This window comes from Fukomys damarensis, unplaced genomic scaffold (assembly GCF_012274545.1).
Source record: "Fukomys damarensis isolate Sample0158 unplaced genomic scaffold, DMR_v1.0_HiC HiC_scaffold_21, whole genome shotgun sequence".
NCBI lineage: Eukaryota > Metazoa > Chordata > Mammalia > Rodentia > Bathyergidae > Fukomys > Fukomys damarensis.
The window spans coordinates 7,377,262-7,394,173 of NW_022900933.1; the positions used below are offsets into that span (position 1 = coordinate 7,377,262).

The 16,912-nt window shown below is 42.1% G+C and overlaps 1 protein-coding gene and 1 pseudogene across 2 annotated transcripts in view; both read right to left on the bottom strand.

Moving 5' to 3' along the window:
- Positions 1-201: 201 nt before the first annotated feature.
- LOC104872513 lies at positions 202-1,209 on the bottom strand (annotated as a pseudogene).
- A 254-nt stretch (positions 1,210-1,463) lies between these two features.
- Positions 1,464-16,912, bottom strand: part of Wdr89 (WD repeat domain 89) — a 27,531-nt gene continuing 12,082 nt past the window's right edge. For both annotated transcript variants that reach the window (XM_010638754.3, XM_033766876.1), the window contains exon 2: positions 1,464-2,991. In XM_010638754.3, the coding sequence (XP_010637056.1) occupies positions 1,712-2,887 (1,176 nt within the window). In that variant the 5' untranslated portion in view covers positions 2,888-2,991 and the 3' untranslated portion in view covers positions 1,464-1,711. The remainder of the gene's footprint in view (positions 2,992-16,912) is intronic.

Consider the following 16,912-nt stretch of genomic DNA (forward strand, 5'->3'; position numbering starts at 1 on the left):
ATTTTACTCTCTACTTTTAGAGTCCTTATCAGTGCTTTTATTTTTTTAATTGCTAAGATTTTAATTAACAAATTTAAAAAACTACTTTTTCTTTTTGTTGTTTTTGAGACAGGGTCTCTCGCTACGTAGTTCAGGCTGGTCTTGAACTCACTGTGTAGCCAGCCCAGGCTGGCCCCCCACCTCAGCTTCCCAATGCTGAAATCACAGGCTTGCACCACCATGCCTGGCTAAAACATCTACAGACTTTACTTTTTCCTCTTTTTTTTTTTTAACATCACTCTTTTCTTTATCTTTATCTGTCATCTTTTCTATCCTTTGTGCTCTCTTCTTTTTCCTGCCCTTTCTGCTTCTCCACGTCCTGGTTGGCTATCCTGTTGTTGGAGGTTGTGCACGGTGACCTTGGAGCAGATTAGAGGCCAAGTACACCAGCACCCTCTGGTCATTGATTGGTCTTCAGGTAAAAGGCCTCGATGAACTCCTGCAGGCTGACGTCGGGCAGCAGGTTGAACACAACCTGCAGCTGGAAGATGATCTGGTGGCTGACAGGCAGCCTGCCTGTGGCTACTTTTTCCAGGGAGCTCTGGATATCCAGCAGCTTGGAGCTCAGTCCCTTCAAACCACGGACCTGGTTAGTGATCGGCTGGGAGTGTCCACGGTAGTGTCTTTGATGTCATGTAACAAGTGCTCCACTCCTCCGCTCCAATCCACTGGTCATGTGTTGAAATGTTTTCGAGGATGGAGTCCCATCATCCCTCCACGGAAATGTACGTTTCTGTGGGCAGCCCTAAGTCCCTTGGCTTCACATCCATGATTACCAACACTGAGTCAGGGCAGTATGTATTCATGAGTTCATTGATGGTGATGCCATTCTTATGTAGTTTTGGGCCTATGTGTAGCACCACACTATTCTTTCTTAAACATTCCATACATGTTTTCCCAATGATCACGGTCTAAAAACCAGACAGTCATCTTTGTCATCTTCATCAAAAGGGATGCAAAACTGTTGGATACATTAAGTACTTTCTTTTGTCATGATCCCAAAAGCACGCCAACAAGCTTCCGGTTTCCAACCTCGCCAATCCAGCTGAAATGATCAACCACACTAAGCAGAACCAGGGTGGACCAGCACCTACTGCACCAGTTCCTGCATTTCAAGACAACCTGCCCTTCGGGCACCGGCTCCAGTAACCGCGAAACAGAGCTATTTCTTTAAACACAACATTCTGTGACTGAACACATGGGCTGAAAATATAAGGCATGTAGTTTTACTTTCAATTCACTGGTTTTTATACTCAACCGACAGCTTTAAAAATATTTTAGAAGCTGGGTGTAATCCCAGTGCTCGGGAAGCTAAGACAAAAGGACGACCTCGAGTTTGAGGCCAGCCTGAAGTTCATAGTGAGTGCAAGGTCAGTGAAATCCCGTCTCAAAAAAACAAAACAAAAGGAAAGACTACATAGACCTAAATTAAACAATTTCCAAAATTTGTCCAGAACTGCTAGCTAACTTACTTGTTTTAACCTACAAGCTTTAAACACATCTACCAGAAGTAGTACACCAGAAAATTTACTTGAGATTATAAAGCCTCTGAAGTAAACTTTTTATTTTTGGTACCGGGGATCGAACTTGGGACTTTGTGCCCGCAAAGCAGGTGGCAGAACCACTAGCTAAATCCCCAGTCCCTGAAGTAAACTTTTAATGCTGTATAACATCACTGTTTTTTCCTTCTCTTGTAAGAGTTGTTACTATCAATGGGTACTTGCTGGCACTTGGAGAATGCTCTTTTCGTGCTATCTTTCAATGTGTTCTCTCCAGCTCCTGATTTCCAAAGTACCAAACGTGCATCTTCTCCTCCTGTCAGCAAAGAATCATCCTGCACATCCCAACAGAAAGAACGAACCGTGGCAGTGTGTCCTCTCTTGAGGCTGCTCACGGGGGTTAGTCCTGACGGGGTGCAGGTCATTAAGTCAATCCTCCCTGTGTGTGTTCCTCCAATAACAAATAATCTGTCCATCTTTTCATGATATAAGCCTCCAATCAAATAATCCAAACGATCTTCCTTCATGTTAACTATTTCTCTGATGTTCTTGATGTTCAAACGTGTAAATGGCTCCTCAGTATCTAAATGATTAAGATCCCACCAACAAAATCCTTCGTCATGTGTCATGCAGTAAATCTGCTTATAATCTCTCCCAGACCAACCAATGCAGCTCACCGAGGAAGCTGAGTTACACGTTGTCACCAGTGCACGTTCTTCATCATCGGCACTGATATCAAACACGTTTACCAGGCCATCAGTGGAACCTGTGACGATCATGTTGGGATTGCTGGGATGGAAACACACTTGTGTGATGTCATCACTATGGGTCTCTGAGTATGCACCAAGTGGGTCTCTAGTAGTGGACAGAGCCTCAGAACTAACTCTCGCATCCCAAAATACCAACAACGTATCTTCGCCAACTTTTTCTGTACCAGCACAAACAACATGATCATTACAGCTGATATCAAAACTAATAAAAAGATTAGAAGGGTAACCCTTGAACAGCTGAACAGGCTTTCCACCGGCTAATCGAGCATCCCACCGTTTTACAGTGCCATCAGTGCTTGCTGAATATACACTGTCACAGGAATTTGAAAATTTGACTCCACTGAGAAGTCCAGGATGTCCACTAACTTCTCGCAGCACATTTAATGTCTCTTTATCATATATTCTTATTGATGAATTAGAACATAGGACAGCAACCAAACTTGCTCTTTCTGCCTGTACAGTCTTTGATGTGTGTATGCCAAGTAAGTAAGTGGGTTCTTTTGGTTTTGAGGAACATTTAACAATACGCAGATTTGCAATGCATTCCTCGATCTTCTCCATATGAACAGTAGCATCCATCCAAGCACTAACCAGGCCCAACTCTGCTTAGCTTCTGGGATCAGACGAGCACGCTCTGGGTGCTATGGCCATAGGTAACAGCAGCATTCAAAGGTAGGAAAATTCTGTAATAAAAGTAGAAAAACTAAAATTAAAGTTGAATATTCTCCAAAATGGCAATTACGTTTTTAAAAATCTAGCATAAAATATGTATCAAAGGCACAGAGAGGACAGACCACCCAGACGGGCTCTGAGTAACAAGGCTGTTTACTTCACTCAGGTGTGAACAGGTTGAATAAAAAAGTCAGCATGTGGAAGGCGGGACAAAGATTTAAAGGGGAAGTGGTTGCCAGGCGTTGGTCCGAAGAGTTACCGCCTTGAGGAGTCCGAGGTCAAAGATAGTGTGGCCTCCACCCTCAGAAAGGGCAGCAGTTTGGAATTTCAGGAACCAAAGACAGTGCAGCTGTATGTGGACTTCCTGGAACTGAGACTGAAGGGCTGACACGTGGTGCTCCGCAATGGCCCTACCCACTGGGCCCGACATTCCTCTTTACTACTATAAAAAAGAACATCAGAGAGGTGTTTCTCACGGCTGCTTCATGAGGGACACGCGGGGCACGGACATCTTCATCAGTGGAGGGTCTTGAGGGATGATGGGAAGATACGGAAGTGGTGGTCAGAGCAAGCGCCTGTCGTACTGAACGACCGGCGATACCCTGGACTTGACTGGGTAGGACATCGGAGACAGCCTGGAGGAGGCGTGTCGCAGAGTGAGAGGAGAATACGGACAGAGAGCCCCAGCCCCAAATACCAGTCCAAGAGCCGGATGTGTGTTGCCAAATTTCTAAGGCCCTTTCAGTCATCCTTTTGCTACATTTACACGATGCCTGACTGACTGACACAGAAGCAGCACTTTTCTCCCTGAAAGATGCACGGGCTGCTTTTTCAGCTGCGAGAAAACCTAGGCCCCTAGGATTTTGGAGTTATTGCTGGCAAGGAGTCTGTCTGGGTTTCTGCGATGTGAGAATGGAATCAGCTATTTCTTTTGAGGCTGTCAGAGATCTTGGGATAAGGAGGTAATAAGACCTGCTATTCCTGTCCCTGCGGCAGTAGTAATACCCAGACTGTCAAGCAGGGGTATTCGTTGTAGGGTCCTATGTTGTTGAATTTGGGCTCTAATGGTGACAGCAAGGCTCTGGCTTCCTGGGGTGATGTCTATTTTGGAGCTGAGGCGTGCCAGCCTACAGATGCTGCTGGCCCAGTTAGTGGGTTGGCACAAATAGGTGGAAGACCCGCAAAGGAAAAGAAGAGCTTGGCTGGGTAAGCGGAAGTGGTTACTTAATGTGTATGTTTTGGTTCTCTTTTTCCCAGGCATCCAGAGTAGTACGTTAAAAGGCAGTGCACATCAGAGCTGGAAGGGCCCCTGGAGGAGGATGCAGCTGGCATTTAGTGTTTTTTCCTCCTTTTGGAGGAACAATCTTTTGTATCTATTAAAAAAGCCACTGTGGGGCCAGAGATTTAGCTCAGTGGTTCTGCTGCCTGCCTCGCAAGCACAAAGTCCCGGGTTCGATCCCCAGTACCAAAACAAAAACCAAAAAAAAACCCCACTGCGAGGAGTGGTTAAAGGTAGGCAAGAGAAGGCACTCTGAGCAAGGGGTCTGTGGTCGTATGGTCATGTACAGGAAGTGGCGGTCATTACAGAAATCTGACTGTTTATTGAGCAACGATGTTCTCAAGACCTCAGGAGCACTGGAAAAGCAGATAGGTTCAGTGAATGGGGAATCTGGGCAACTTGGTGATTAGCATGGTCGGCTAAGGCCATAACAGTTGTATAATAGGCCTGAGGATCAGTGGAACAGACTGGAAGACACAAAAACAAATGCAGATGTACTCAGCTACCTCATCTTTGACAAAGGAGCTGACCATCCTCAGTGGAGGGAAGATAGCCTCTTTAATAAATAGTGTTGGAAAAACTGGATGTCAACCTGCTACAGATTAAAATTAGACCCTTATCTTTCACCATGCACTAAATTAAAATCCAAATGGATTAAAGATCTAAATATTAAAACAGAAACATTAAACTTGCTGGAAGGTAAGTTAGGCAGAACTCTGGAAGACATTGGTATAGGAAAAGACTTTATGAACAAGTCCTCAGTAGCACGGGAACTAGCAGATAGAATCAACAACTGGGATCTCATCTTACTAAAAAGCTTCTGTACTTCAAAAGAAACCACCAACAGAGCTAAGAGACAGCCTACAATGTGGGAAAAAATTTTTACCAGCTGTTCCTCAAAGGTCTACTATCTAGAATATATAAAGAACTCAAAAATCAGAACCCCCAAATATAAAGACCCAATTAAAAAACAGGCATCTGAAATGAACAGACATTTCTCAGACAAAGAAGTAAAAGCATCAAGTAAATATATGAAAAAATGTTCCACATCACTGGTCACTGGAGAGATGCAGATGAAAACAACACTGAGATTTCATCTCACCCCACAATGAATGGCTGCTATCAAGAAATTAATAAATAACAAATGTTGCAGGGGTTGTGGGGAGAAAGGAGCCCTTCTCCACTGTTGGTGGGAGTGCAGACTGGTGCAAACACTATGGAAATCAATATGGAGATACCTCAAAGAGCTGGGACTAGGGGTTCCATTTGACCCAGCAATCCCTCTGATGGGTATCTTGCCAAAAGAACTAAAAGAATCATACCACAGTGATATATGTGCACCTATGATTATAGCGGCACAGTTTGTAATAGCTAAAACTTGGAAACAGCCCATTTGCCCACCAGTTGGAAACTGGATAAAGAAGATGTGTTTTTTCTATAAAATGGAATACTACTCAGTCATAAAGAATGAGAAACTAGGGCCAGGGATTTAGCTCAGTGGTTCTCCTGCCTGCCTTATAAGCCCATGGACCTAAGTTAAAAAAAAAAAAAAAAAAATTCAAGGCCAGCCTAGGAAACTCAAGACAGACCATGTCTGAAAATAAAGAAAGACAAAGGGTTGGAGATATAGTCCAGTTTACAGGGCCCATGTGGGTTGGATCCTCAGTGCCACCAATAAAATAAAATAAAGAAAAGAAAACAGTGCCTTAAGAGTTCTAAGAGCAATAGATGAAACAGAATTTTGCATGCATCTCCGTGTTTTGCCAGGAAGGAGCTCTGTTCATAGAAATTAGTAAAAGAATGAGATTCTTTATAAAAGTACTTTAAAGCCCAAAGGCAATATAGACAATTTATATTTATGAAGAAAACACATGAACTAATGTGATTCTCACAAACTATTCAAATATATCCTAAAACGTGAATTTAACAAGAACTTTCTGCCTATATGATGCAAAAAAACCTTTTCAGTTCTAGGTAAAATAAATGCCCGTCCTCGAACTATTCAAAGTGTTCCTATGGATTACAAAAGAGAAAACTCTATCTAAAAAATATTTTTTGTGTGTCTTGTTGCCTAATTCAGGTTGGCTATGTACCAACTGTGCAGCCCAGGCTGATCTAGAACTCACAGTGATCCTCCTGCCTTGGCCTCCTAAGTGCTGGGATTAAAGGCGTGCACTTCCATGCCCAGCAAGAAATAGTTCTTTAGTATAAATTCATACTGATCTCCGCATATAAAAGATCAGATGGATAAAAAACAACTGAAAAGTTTAATGTGAATTTTTTTTGGGGGGGGTGGTTACTGGGGATTGAACTCAGGTCCCTACGCTTGGGTCCTTGTGCTTGCAAGGCAGACCACTGAACCGCTGAGCTAAATCCCTGGCCCTTAATGTGAATTTTGAGCTAATAATAATTTACGAGACTAGGATTACCCATGCCATACCCAGGCAGCAGGACAAGAGTCCTTCACTTGGAAACCCACACCTGTAAAGCTTCAATTCAAGGGATTCTGAGGCAAAGAGAAAGAAAGAAAAAGTCAGGCGTGGTGATGAATGCCTGCAGGCCCAGCATTTGGAAGACTGAGCAGGAGGACTGTAGGAGTTCCAGGCCAGCCTGAATTACATAGCAAGACCATGCCTCAGGAAAAAAAAAAAAAAAAAAAAAAAAGGCCTTACTACTAACAGCGTATGTTGGTGCACACCTGCCATCTAAGCACGCTGGGAAACCGAGACAGCAGGGTCACAAGTTCAACCCCAGAACCACAGAAAGGAAAAGAGTTGACTACTAATAAACCAGGCCTGGTGGTGCATACCTGTAAATACTAGCACTTGGGAGGCTCTGGCAGATCTCATATTCAAGGTCAGCCTGAAATACACAGTGAATGAAAGCTGTCTCAAATAAATGAATGAACAAATGAAAAAGAAAAGAGTTGACTACTTAACAGCAAAAATCAGTAAACCTAAGCAGAAACTCCTTTGAGTTTTTGCCTTAATAAAATTATTTTTTATAAATCTATTTCATTTTATCTCCTATTAAAATAAACCCAATAAAATGTTCTTCTTAGCTGGGCACGGTGGCACATGCCTATAATCCTGGCACTCAGGAGGCTGAAGGAGGAGATCCCTGCAAGTTATAGGCCAGCCTAAACTATATAGAAAGACCGTCTAAAAAACAAAAACAAAAACAAAACTTCCTAATTATAAAGTGTATCTTAAACATAGCTGCAATTGTGAATTGCTTATTCCTTAATTGGCTCAGTTTGGATATGAAATTTGAGAGGCTAGCACAAATAATTTCATAAAAGTAAACAAAAAAGTATTAAGAGAACATAAATATTTCATATCTGTTCAAAAACTACTGATTACAAAAGGTACTATAGGGGCCGGGGATTTAGCTCAGTGGTTCTACCACCTGCCTTGCAAACACAAGGTCTCGAGTTCAATCCCCGGTACCAAAGGAAAAAAAAAAAAAAAAGTACTGCAGAATAATTTTGTGTGAAAGAAAAAGCAACAGTACCATGTGGCATGGTGGCACCTGCAATCCCAGCTACTCAAGAGGCTGAGAGGATTACAAATTCATGGACAGCCTGGGCAACTAGGGCATCTGTCCCAAAATAAAAATTGTAAGAGTACATAAAAAGGCCAGGCGTGGTGTCACACACCTGTAATCCCAATACTTGGGAGCCTGAGGCAAGAGGATTACTGTAAATTCAAGGCCAGCCTGGGCTACAAAGTGAGTCCAAAGAAAGCCTGAACTACATAACAAGACCCTGTCTCAAAAAACCAAAAAGATAGAGATGTTCCTGGTGTTCATTCTCCACTACGGACAAAAAATTTAGCAGTACCCTTAGACACACACACACATCTTTCTGTTATTGTTGTTAGATATTTTTCTTTTTCAGGTATGACTTCATAATTGAAAGACTTGACAGCATAAATAGTATATACTATTATTTTTTTAATAATGAAAAGTAACAATTGCATCTGAAGCACATGTTGGATAAATAACTAACAGGACTAATAATGTAGCCCAGGCTCCTCTCCAACTCACAGCGATCGTACTGCCTCAGCCTCCTGAGTGCTGGGATTACAGGCGTGGGCCACCACTCCCAGTTTTTGCTCTTTATTTATACTTGGGTTTCTCACAGAAGAGAAACCATGAGCTATTTAAACTTGTGTCTGATATATTTCATTTAACATTATGGTCTCAGAAAAATACTTTTAAAAAGTCAAATTTCATGCTGGGTGTGGTAGTGCATGCCTGTAATCCCAGCATTCGGGAGGCTGAGGCAGGAGGATGGCTTTGAGTTTGAGACCAGCCTGTGAGACCCTGTCACCAAAAAAAAAAATAAATAAATAATAATCAAATTTCACTCATATTGAATAGAAGAACTTGATCTTTTGATCTCTTCCTCTCCCACTCCCCCTTTCAATTGCCAATCGCCTTTGTTAGAAAATAAAAGGCAGGGGCTGGGATGTAGCTCAGTGGCACTGAGCCTGCCTACCAAGCGCCAGGTCCTGAGTTCAATCCCCCCGTACATGAATGAATGAATACATGGCAAATGGGAGATCCACAGGTCTCTCACGAGGCTCGTGATAAAGCATGCTCAGTAATTAGGTAGGGTTCTAATTAGAGAGACAGTAACAAAACTTTAGAAACCACTGAAATTCCATCTGGTAAGTTTATGCTCTAATAATGTATACACATTGCTGACATCTCGTCTAGTTCAAATTCAAAAGGCTCCAAAGCTGTCGGAACATTTCTGCCTTCAAGCCTCTTTCCTCTTCTAGGAAACAGTAAATGTTACCAGCTCCTTATGAATGATTTCAGAAATTATCAACTTTGAGTTTAATGTAAATATTGCAGCAAAATATTTTTAACAAAAGCTTGTCAGTATGGCACAATTAAAAAAGCAACAGGTTTAAAGAAGCAAAGATCCTAATTTCATACCCTGTTCTACCAAAACTAGCAAAGTAGCCGAATACGAATCTCCTTCCCCGAAACAATATCCCTTCCCAAAAGGATTCCTGAGGCAAAGTAAAAGTAAAATGTTGGGAATTCTCACCAGGATTCCTAGACCTTGGAGACGCTAGTCAAGGGGATAGGAAAGTGACCTCAGAAAAACTCAGGAGAAGCCAGGCAAAGCAGCGCACGCCTGTAATCACAGCACATGGGAGGAGGATCGTCATGAGTTTGAGGCTGGCCTGGGCTATGTCGTGAGTTCAAGGCCAACTTGGACTACAACAAGACCCCGTCTCAAAAAAAGAAAAAAATCCCAGCAACAACTCAGGAGTAAATGCTCTTGCTTATACTACTGGAGCTCAGCTACTTTTTTTTTAGCGTCTTCATGCTGAATCTGAGGAATGGGTGACAGCCCCATGGGACTAGGTACAGGGATTTAATGGGGTCTCACGTCCAGATCCCGCAGCAACAACTCCCTCAGCCCCAGCACAGGATGCGCCTCACTTTTAGCCAGGTGATCAAGAGACGGTAAGTCTTCCCACCTTCAGCTCTTCACCCGCCCGCTGGCTGCAGACGGAGGACCCCAGAGGCTACAGCCGGGACAGCTATGACAGGAAAGGAGGCTGAGCCCCACCCTCACGGCACAGGCTGCCTGCGGCTAGGAAGCTGCACAGTGCTGCAGCAGTAGCTACTCAGCTATCAAATGCTAATCTAAAAATATAATGATTCCAATCTTAATTTAATTTACCTTAAAAAAAAAATTAAACTCAGGGCCAGGGATTTAGCTCAGTGATTCTGCCGCCTGCCTTGCAAGTGCAAGGTCCTCAGTTTGATCCCCAGTACCAAAAAAAAAAACCCCAAAAAACTCAGAAACAGAATCTCTAGTACTACACACCTGAATTATAATCATCGCATTTACTGTATTTTGTGTATTAAGTCCAACTTAAACAAATGTAGTATCGTGTAGAGAGAATGAATGACTTGCTATTCCACTTTAATGGAATTATTCCTGATCATGTACCCCTGCTCACCCTAACTGTATACATGCACAGGAAAGCTTACAGCATGATGTTGTAAAATGTATTTCAAGACACCCAGAATGGATGGGGGGTACTGCTTTCTAGTTCTCTGTATTAAATTTTTAATGATGATATCATTAATAATCCTCAAGCATAATTTTGATGCAAGTAGCACAGTTAATATACAATAAAGTTGCTTTCTGAATTCAAGCACTCTTGTTCCAGAGCCCATTCATTAATTCCTGTAGTAACTGCCTCTGTAGTAAATTTATATATATTTTTTAAACCCTGCATTTTGTTTTCAGTACTACAATCGAACTCAGGACCTTGTGCTTTTGAGGCAGATGCAGCGCCAATGAGCCAAGTCCCCAGCCCCTCTTCTAAATTAAGTATATGCCACATGTGTCACAGGGGCAGCATTAGCAGAGCACTTGGAAACGCAGCTGCTAATGTCTAATGCCACACACCAGTGGGAAGGAGAGGGGCAAACCTGAAACACCGAATGGCAATCACACCAGCTCTACACTGGACACTGCAGAGGTTTTTATTTATAAATTTTCTCTAATGTCTGCTCAACTACAGTGAAACCACACAGGGAAGTTTAGGAATCTAGGTGTTAACATTTCGGAAGAACAATCACTCATAGGCAACTACTGGTGGGCCAAGAAGGGACAGCACCTTCGGGCAGAAAGCAACATAATGGCTTAATTTCAGCAACCTTTCCCAGAAAACATTTACATTAACAATTCTGAGAAATCTGTGCGCGTGTTTTAAAGTAACACGAACTGACAACTGACGTTAAGGTAATCTGCCAAAGAACCATTTGTTTTAAACCGGAAAGAAACGCTGAATACTTGGTGGAAGTTACGCTAAACCGACATCTGCTACACCTCCAAAGTGATTTTCAACTTCACATGACCAATAACTGGGACTTAATGTCTTCGTAGGTCAATCCAGCTCAGTGAGCCTGAATGTGCTACTCTTGCTCACACAAATGACCAAGACACTGGCTGCAGCAACATACGGCATCCCGGGCATTAAATACACTACAATTCTTAGGAAAAGCACAATTTTTAAAGTGCAGGAGGTCACCAAGGAAGCGGAAGGTGGGGTAGGAGGGAGTGACAGACACTTCCTCATGCAAAGGAAGACTAGCCCCCAGGTTCCAGGTGTAACAAAGCAAACACATTTTCTTTGCAGGTACCGGGGATCGAACTCTGGTCCTTGTACTTAAGAGGCAGGCAATCCGTTAAACACATTTTCTTTGCAGGTACCGGGGATCGAACTCTGGTCCTTGTACTTAAGAGGCAGGCAACGGAACCACTGAGCCAAATCCCTGGCCCCCAGCTTCTTTCAACAAGAATAACTAACTGCCTTTTCCTTTCCAGAACAACCAGCTGGTTAACCAGAGAGATCAAACTTCCCCAGATCACCAGATGTCTTAATTTGGAACACTAAGAAGCAACGGAAAATGTCATGATTCTTGAAATGGTACTATTATGTTTACTATTTCTTCAAATTGTGAAAAGATGCTTTTAAAAATTAAGCACATGCTGGCTCTAATAATTATTTAAAAAATACAAAGAATCATGCCCTTTTACGGAATGATGTTAACATTATCAAAACATCTGTAATTCCAGCTACTCAAAGGGCTCAGGCAGGACAATCACCTGAGTCAAGTTCACGGCCAGCCGAGGCAACAGAGCAAAACTATAGCTGAAACAAAAGGAGAACACATACACGCACTACCACCAAAACACAGAAACAAACACAACCAAAGAGAACAAAAGAACATGCCAACAAGAAAAGAAGTAAAAAGTAACCAGTGAAGGGTTACATGCCAGAGAGGCCTAACACACTCCGCCTTCAGGAAGGACAGTGAGGGCAGAGACACGGAAATAACCAACAGTAATGATAAAGGCTGGCGATGAGCATTCGGGAAGGTAACACGGGATAAGACAAATGCTGCATTTTAGAATCGATCACTAAGGAAACGCTGTGCCTTGAGATGACACCTGAGACCAGCAGGGCATAGGAAGTGGTAAAAAGGGAAACCTTGGCAGTTACATCAGGGAAAGACAGCCTGGAGTAAGAAGGACCCCAGGAGTTCTGCAGGCAACTACAGTGCTTGCTTACAGGACCAGGGACTGAGCCCAGGGGCGTTCTCTCACTGAGCTACACCACTAGCCCGTTTTAGTTCCTGATACAGGGTCTTGCTAAATCGTCCAGGCCGACCTTGCACTTGCCATCCTCCTGCCTCAGCCTCCTGAATAGCTGGGGTTACAGGCATGTGGCAGATGCTAGCTCCAGATTTTATTCCTGAGTGTGAGAGCCACTGCCTACTGACAGCAGGTATGACACATTGTTGCCAAATTCCAGATAAGCAATAAAGAATTCTTTCAAGGGCTTCAGCAAACTCAAACGAGATGAAGGAAGAACCTGTGAACTCATATAAAACAAGATTATCCAACCGACACACCAACGGTGATAACACACTCCAGCTCAGACAGGCAGGCTCCAGAACGGTCAGGACCAGAGGGACAGGGAGGGGCTCACACTCAGGTTTCATAACAAACCTTTTCCCAGAGCTACCACCAAACCCCAGGAGACCACCTTCGCTAAGAACCATCCCAAGACCCCACCTCCTAGGGCTCCACCACCACCTCCCCTCTAACACTGCTGCACACAAAGACAGAGCGTGTGGGCCCCAGAGGGACACTCAAACCAGGGCAGCACCTGAGAGGGTGGGACAGGAGTCAACCCTCAACTAATGTAATTCAAATTCCAAAAGGCAAGGGGCTAAAACATTTAAGAGTTAACGACCAAGGGTGCACAGCTGTAATCCCAGCACTTGGGAAGCTGAGGCAGGAGGATCACTGTGAGTTCAAGACCAGCCTGGGCTACATAGGGAGTTACAGGTCAGTCTCATTACATAGTCAGACCCCGTCTCAAACAAAACAAAAGAGTTAATGATGAAGAATTTTCAAAAATTAACAAAAGGTATCAACTGCATGTCTTTAAAAGGTATGATCAAAATTATGGTGAATGCTGCTGTATGCCATCCAACAAAAAGGCATTGTTGTGTGTTCTCCTCCACTTCCTCACAGAATCAGGCACAAGGCAACTGCTGGCTTTTCCCGGAAGTCAAAATGACCATGAAAAGTAAACATTTTGAACTGGGCATGGGGGCGCACACCTGTAAACCCAGCACTCGGGAGGCTGAGGCAGGAGGATCGCATGGAGTTTGAGGCTGGCCTGGGGTACACAGAGTCAAGGCGAGCCTGAACTACATAGTGAGACCCTGTCTCAAAAAAAGTAAACAATTTGAATCAATTCAAGGGCCCTGAGGCAGCCAGGACAGTGCAAACACAACTAAAGACACAGGTAAGAGGACTCACAGCTGTTCAGAAAGTGGCAGGACAACGGGATGATGGGGGAGTACTGTGAAGGGCACCGATGGGAGTGTGTCTTTTACTATAATAAAATGTCCAAACTTAATCAACTGCTGTATTTGTCAATCAAATCTTCTCTATGTAATCAGATACCTCTATGGTGAATCCACAGTGTGAATGTTCCTCTAACAATGGTAACCTATGTCACCAAGCAGAAATATGCTTTAACTTGTACTAGTGATTCTTTAAATTTCCACAGTTCATCAGTGACTGATGTAAGTCTAAGTCAGAAAGAGGCTGCCACAGGAAAGCTTACTGTCATGTTAACGGCTTTTATATGATGAGGCAACTCCTTTTTCTGGTGCTGGGAACCAAACCCAGGGCTTTGCAAGCTGAGCAGGTGCTCAAGCACAGAGCTACATCCCCTAACTCAGCAACACTTCATAATTAGATACAAATCGACAGCTAGAAATCCCTACTTTTTTTTTTTTTAACATTTTGAGGTAGAACCACTGCTTAATTCTTTAAATTAATATCCAAAAGAACTATGTTGCAATAGAAATACAGTACTGAAACCCTTGAGCATATTTAGTTGTCTAATACTTGTGCTATAAAGTATTAACACTTCTGCCTGCCACGTCGTGCCAAGATCAGAATCTAGTAAGTTCTAAACTCATTTCCTCTCTTCTGAACACAGTAAGGGACCTTGATATCAGAGAAACACCCAACAAAAGACATAATCCTTCACCACCCTGTGAAGCCGGATATTAAAACAAAAAAATTACACTTTCTAGATCTGATGTAAAGGATAAAAGGAACTTAAAACAGTGTCCCATCAGCTGTGACTTTACTAACGTGGGAATTAGACGTGCGGCTCGCCTGCCTCCCCCTTGGTCACTACCGCCATCTAGCAGCCAGCCCAAAATAAAGAGAACCAAAAAATCTTTTGGGACCTGACTCTGGTCTCCCCAACAGGGTGGTTTAACATATTAATAATTACTCAAATTTTTGTTGTTAACCATGATAAATTAAAATGGAACTGAGTTTTCCTCAAGTTCCTCTTTTCCTTAAGTAAATTATTACCTCTATATGAACCTCAATTCTGATCTCTCTAAAATTCTAAGGCCGAAATGTGTCTTAAAAAAAAAAGATAAGGATGTACATCAGTAAAATAAAAATAAAATAAAATTCTAATGACATATTTGTCTGCCTAGACCTCTACAGAGATATGCTGCTGAAACTTCAAATTAAATATTTCTAATATATAACTTGCATCCCTATAATCTCTATCTTCCTGAACAATCATTTTAGTTATCTACACTCAAAATCAGAATTACTTTTTATGTAAGGGAAGTAAGGGATAAGAGTCAACTACCTCCTAAATCCAACCTTGAGAACTGCCCTTCACACCCACCCTCTCGGGGTGGACTTTCCACCGTTCTACCTGCCTCTGTGGACCTGCACATCGCAGGACAGAAAACACGCATTCAACATCTAAGAGATTCCTGACTAAGATGGCAAGAATAGACCCGATTCTTTCTTCCCACAGGAGAGATTTCAAATAAAAAGATGCTGTTCATAGAAATCAGAATGGCATCAAAAATACTGAAATTCAGCATGACCCTAGTTGGGACACAAAAACAAGCCATATGATTTTACCAACACTTCTTAGTTTTATAAAACTAAATATTTAATATATACAAAGTATGGGGCCGGGGATTTAGCTCAGTGGTTCCGCCACCTGCCTTACAAGCACAAGGTTCCCAGGGGGGGAAAATCACACATATATACAAAGTAGCATAATACATTATTTCTGTGTGAGCTACAGATATGGACTGAAAGCTGCAACTTGTAAAATACTGTATTTTATAGATTCCTCAATATCTTAAAGGATAAAATGTGTTACACGGTAAAATATTTTTCTACAACCGAACTACAAAAACTGCTAGCCAGTGTTGTCTGCACACATAGTTAAACCTTGTCTCAAAATACAAAAACAAACATAAACCCCCAACTGCTACTCTAAGAATCTTATATCCCTTTCTTGAGTTACCTAGATCCTATCCATGCTTCAAGATCCACTTCGTATGCTACTAGTTCTATTAAAATCTTAATCCAATATAAAATTAGTTTTTATTTCCTGTGACTGCCAGAATATCGCCTGTTATTCATATAGAAATAATCATGTACTAAAGATAATGCAAAGCTAATTTTCTGTCTCTCTTTACTACAAAGTATAAATTTCTTAGGGACCAGGAGCATACTTTTCAATTCTTTAATGTCAGTTCTTCTACAATTTCAGGCAAAGAAATCCTACTTCCTGTGCAAAGGTTATACAAATACCCACAAAATAAACTAAATACAGGAAAACAAGCAAACATAAGAACTACACATATATATGTGAAACAACAGTAGCGTAGGATTTAGCTCAGTGTTTCTGACGCCTGCCTCCCAAGCACAAGGAGAAGAGTTCGTTCCCTGGTACCAAAAAAAACCAAAACCAACCAAACAAACAAAAAAACCAACAATGGTCGCTTAAACGGGAAGAGAATCAGAGAAACCACTGAGCCTCAGAAGCAACTGTCTTCCTTTCTTTTTTTTTTTAAAGAAAGCAAAGCTCCTACATAAGAAATAAATCCAATGGAACAATATTGATGAAACATGCATAACTTTGAGGCCAATTCACTCCAATGTCAGCATAATTGAGGAAGCTAAAGAAAGCGTTAGAATTTGGAAACATAACTTTACAATCATATCCTACGTTATCCTACAGACAGCCTTCAGTGAACATTTGACGGTTAGATGTAATTTCTAGCTCTAACAATATACTCAATACTATTTTTATTTTACAAAATTCTTTAGAAAATCAAACTATCCCTAAGAATGTTCTAATACAAAAAAAATCCATTTAAGGACCAGGGATTTAGCTCAGTGGTTCCACTGTCTGCCTCGCAAGCGCAAGGTCCTGCGTTTGATCCCCTTACCAAAAATCCCTGAAAAATTCAATTACAAAACCTATTCTTCTAGCTGGGGGTGCTGGCACATGCCTGTAATCCCACCATTTAGGAGTTCAGAGACTGGAGTCATCATTTGTTTCAAGGAGGCTGGAGGATCGCCTCAGAGGACAGCCTGGGTGGGGTACATATGAGTTCAAGGCCTGCCCTAAATATCAATGATGTGAAATACAGCACAAAAGGTGGTTGCCCAGGGCAAACCTTAAATAAATATTTAAGGTTCTGATATTTACAACCTTCAATAAAAAAAATTTTTTTTTTTTTTTTTT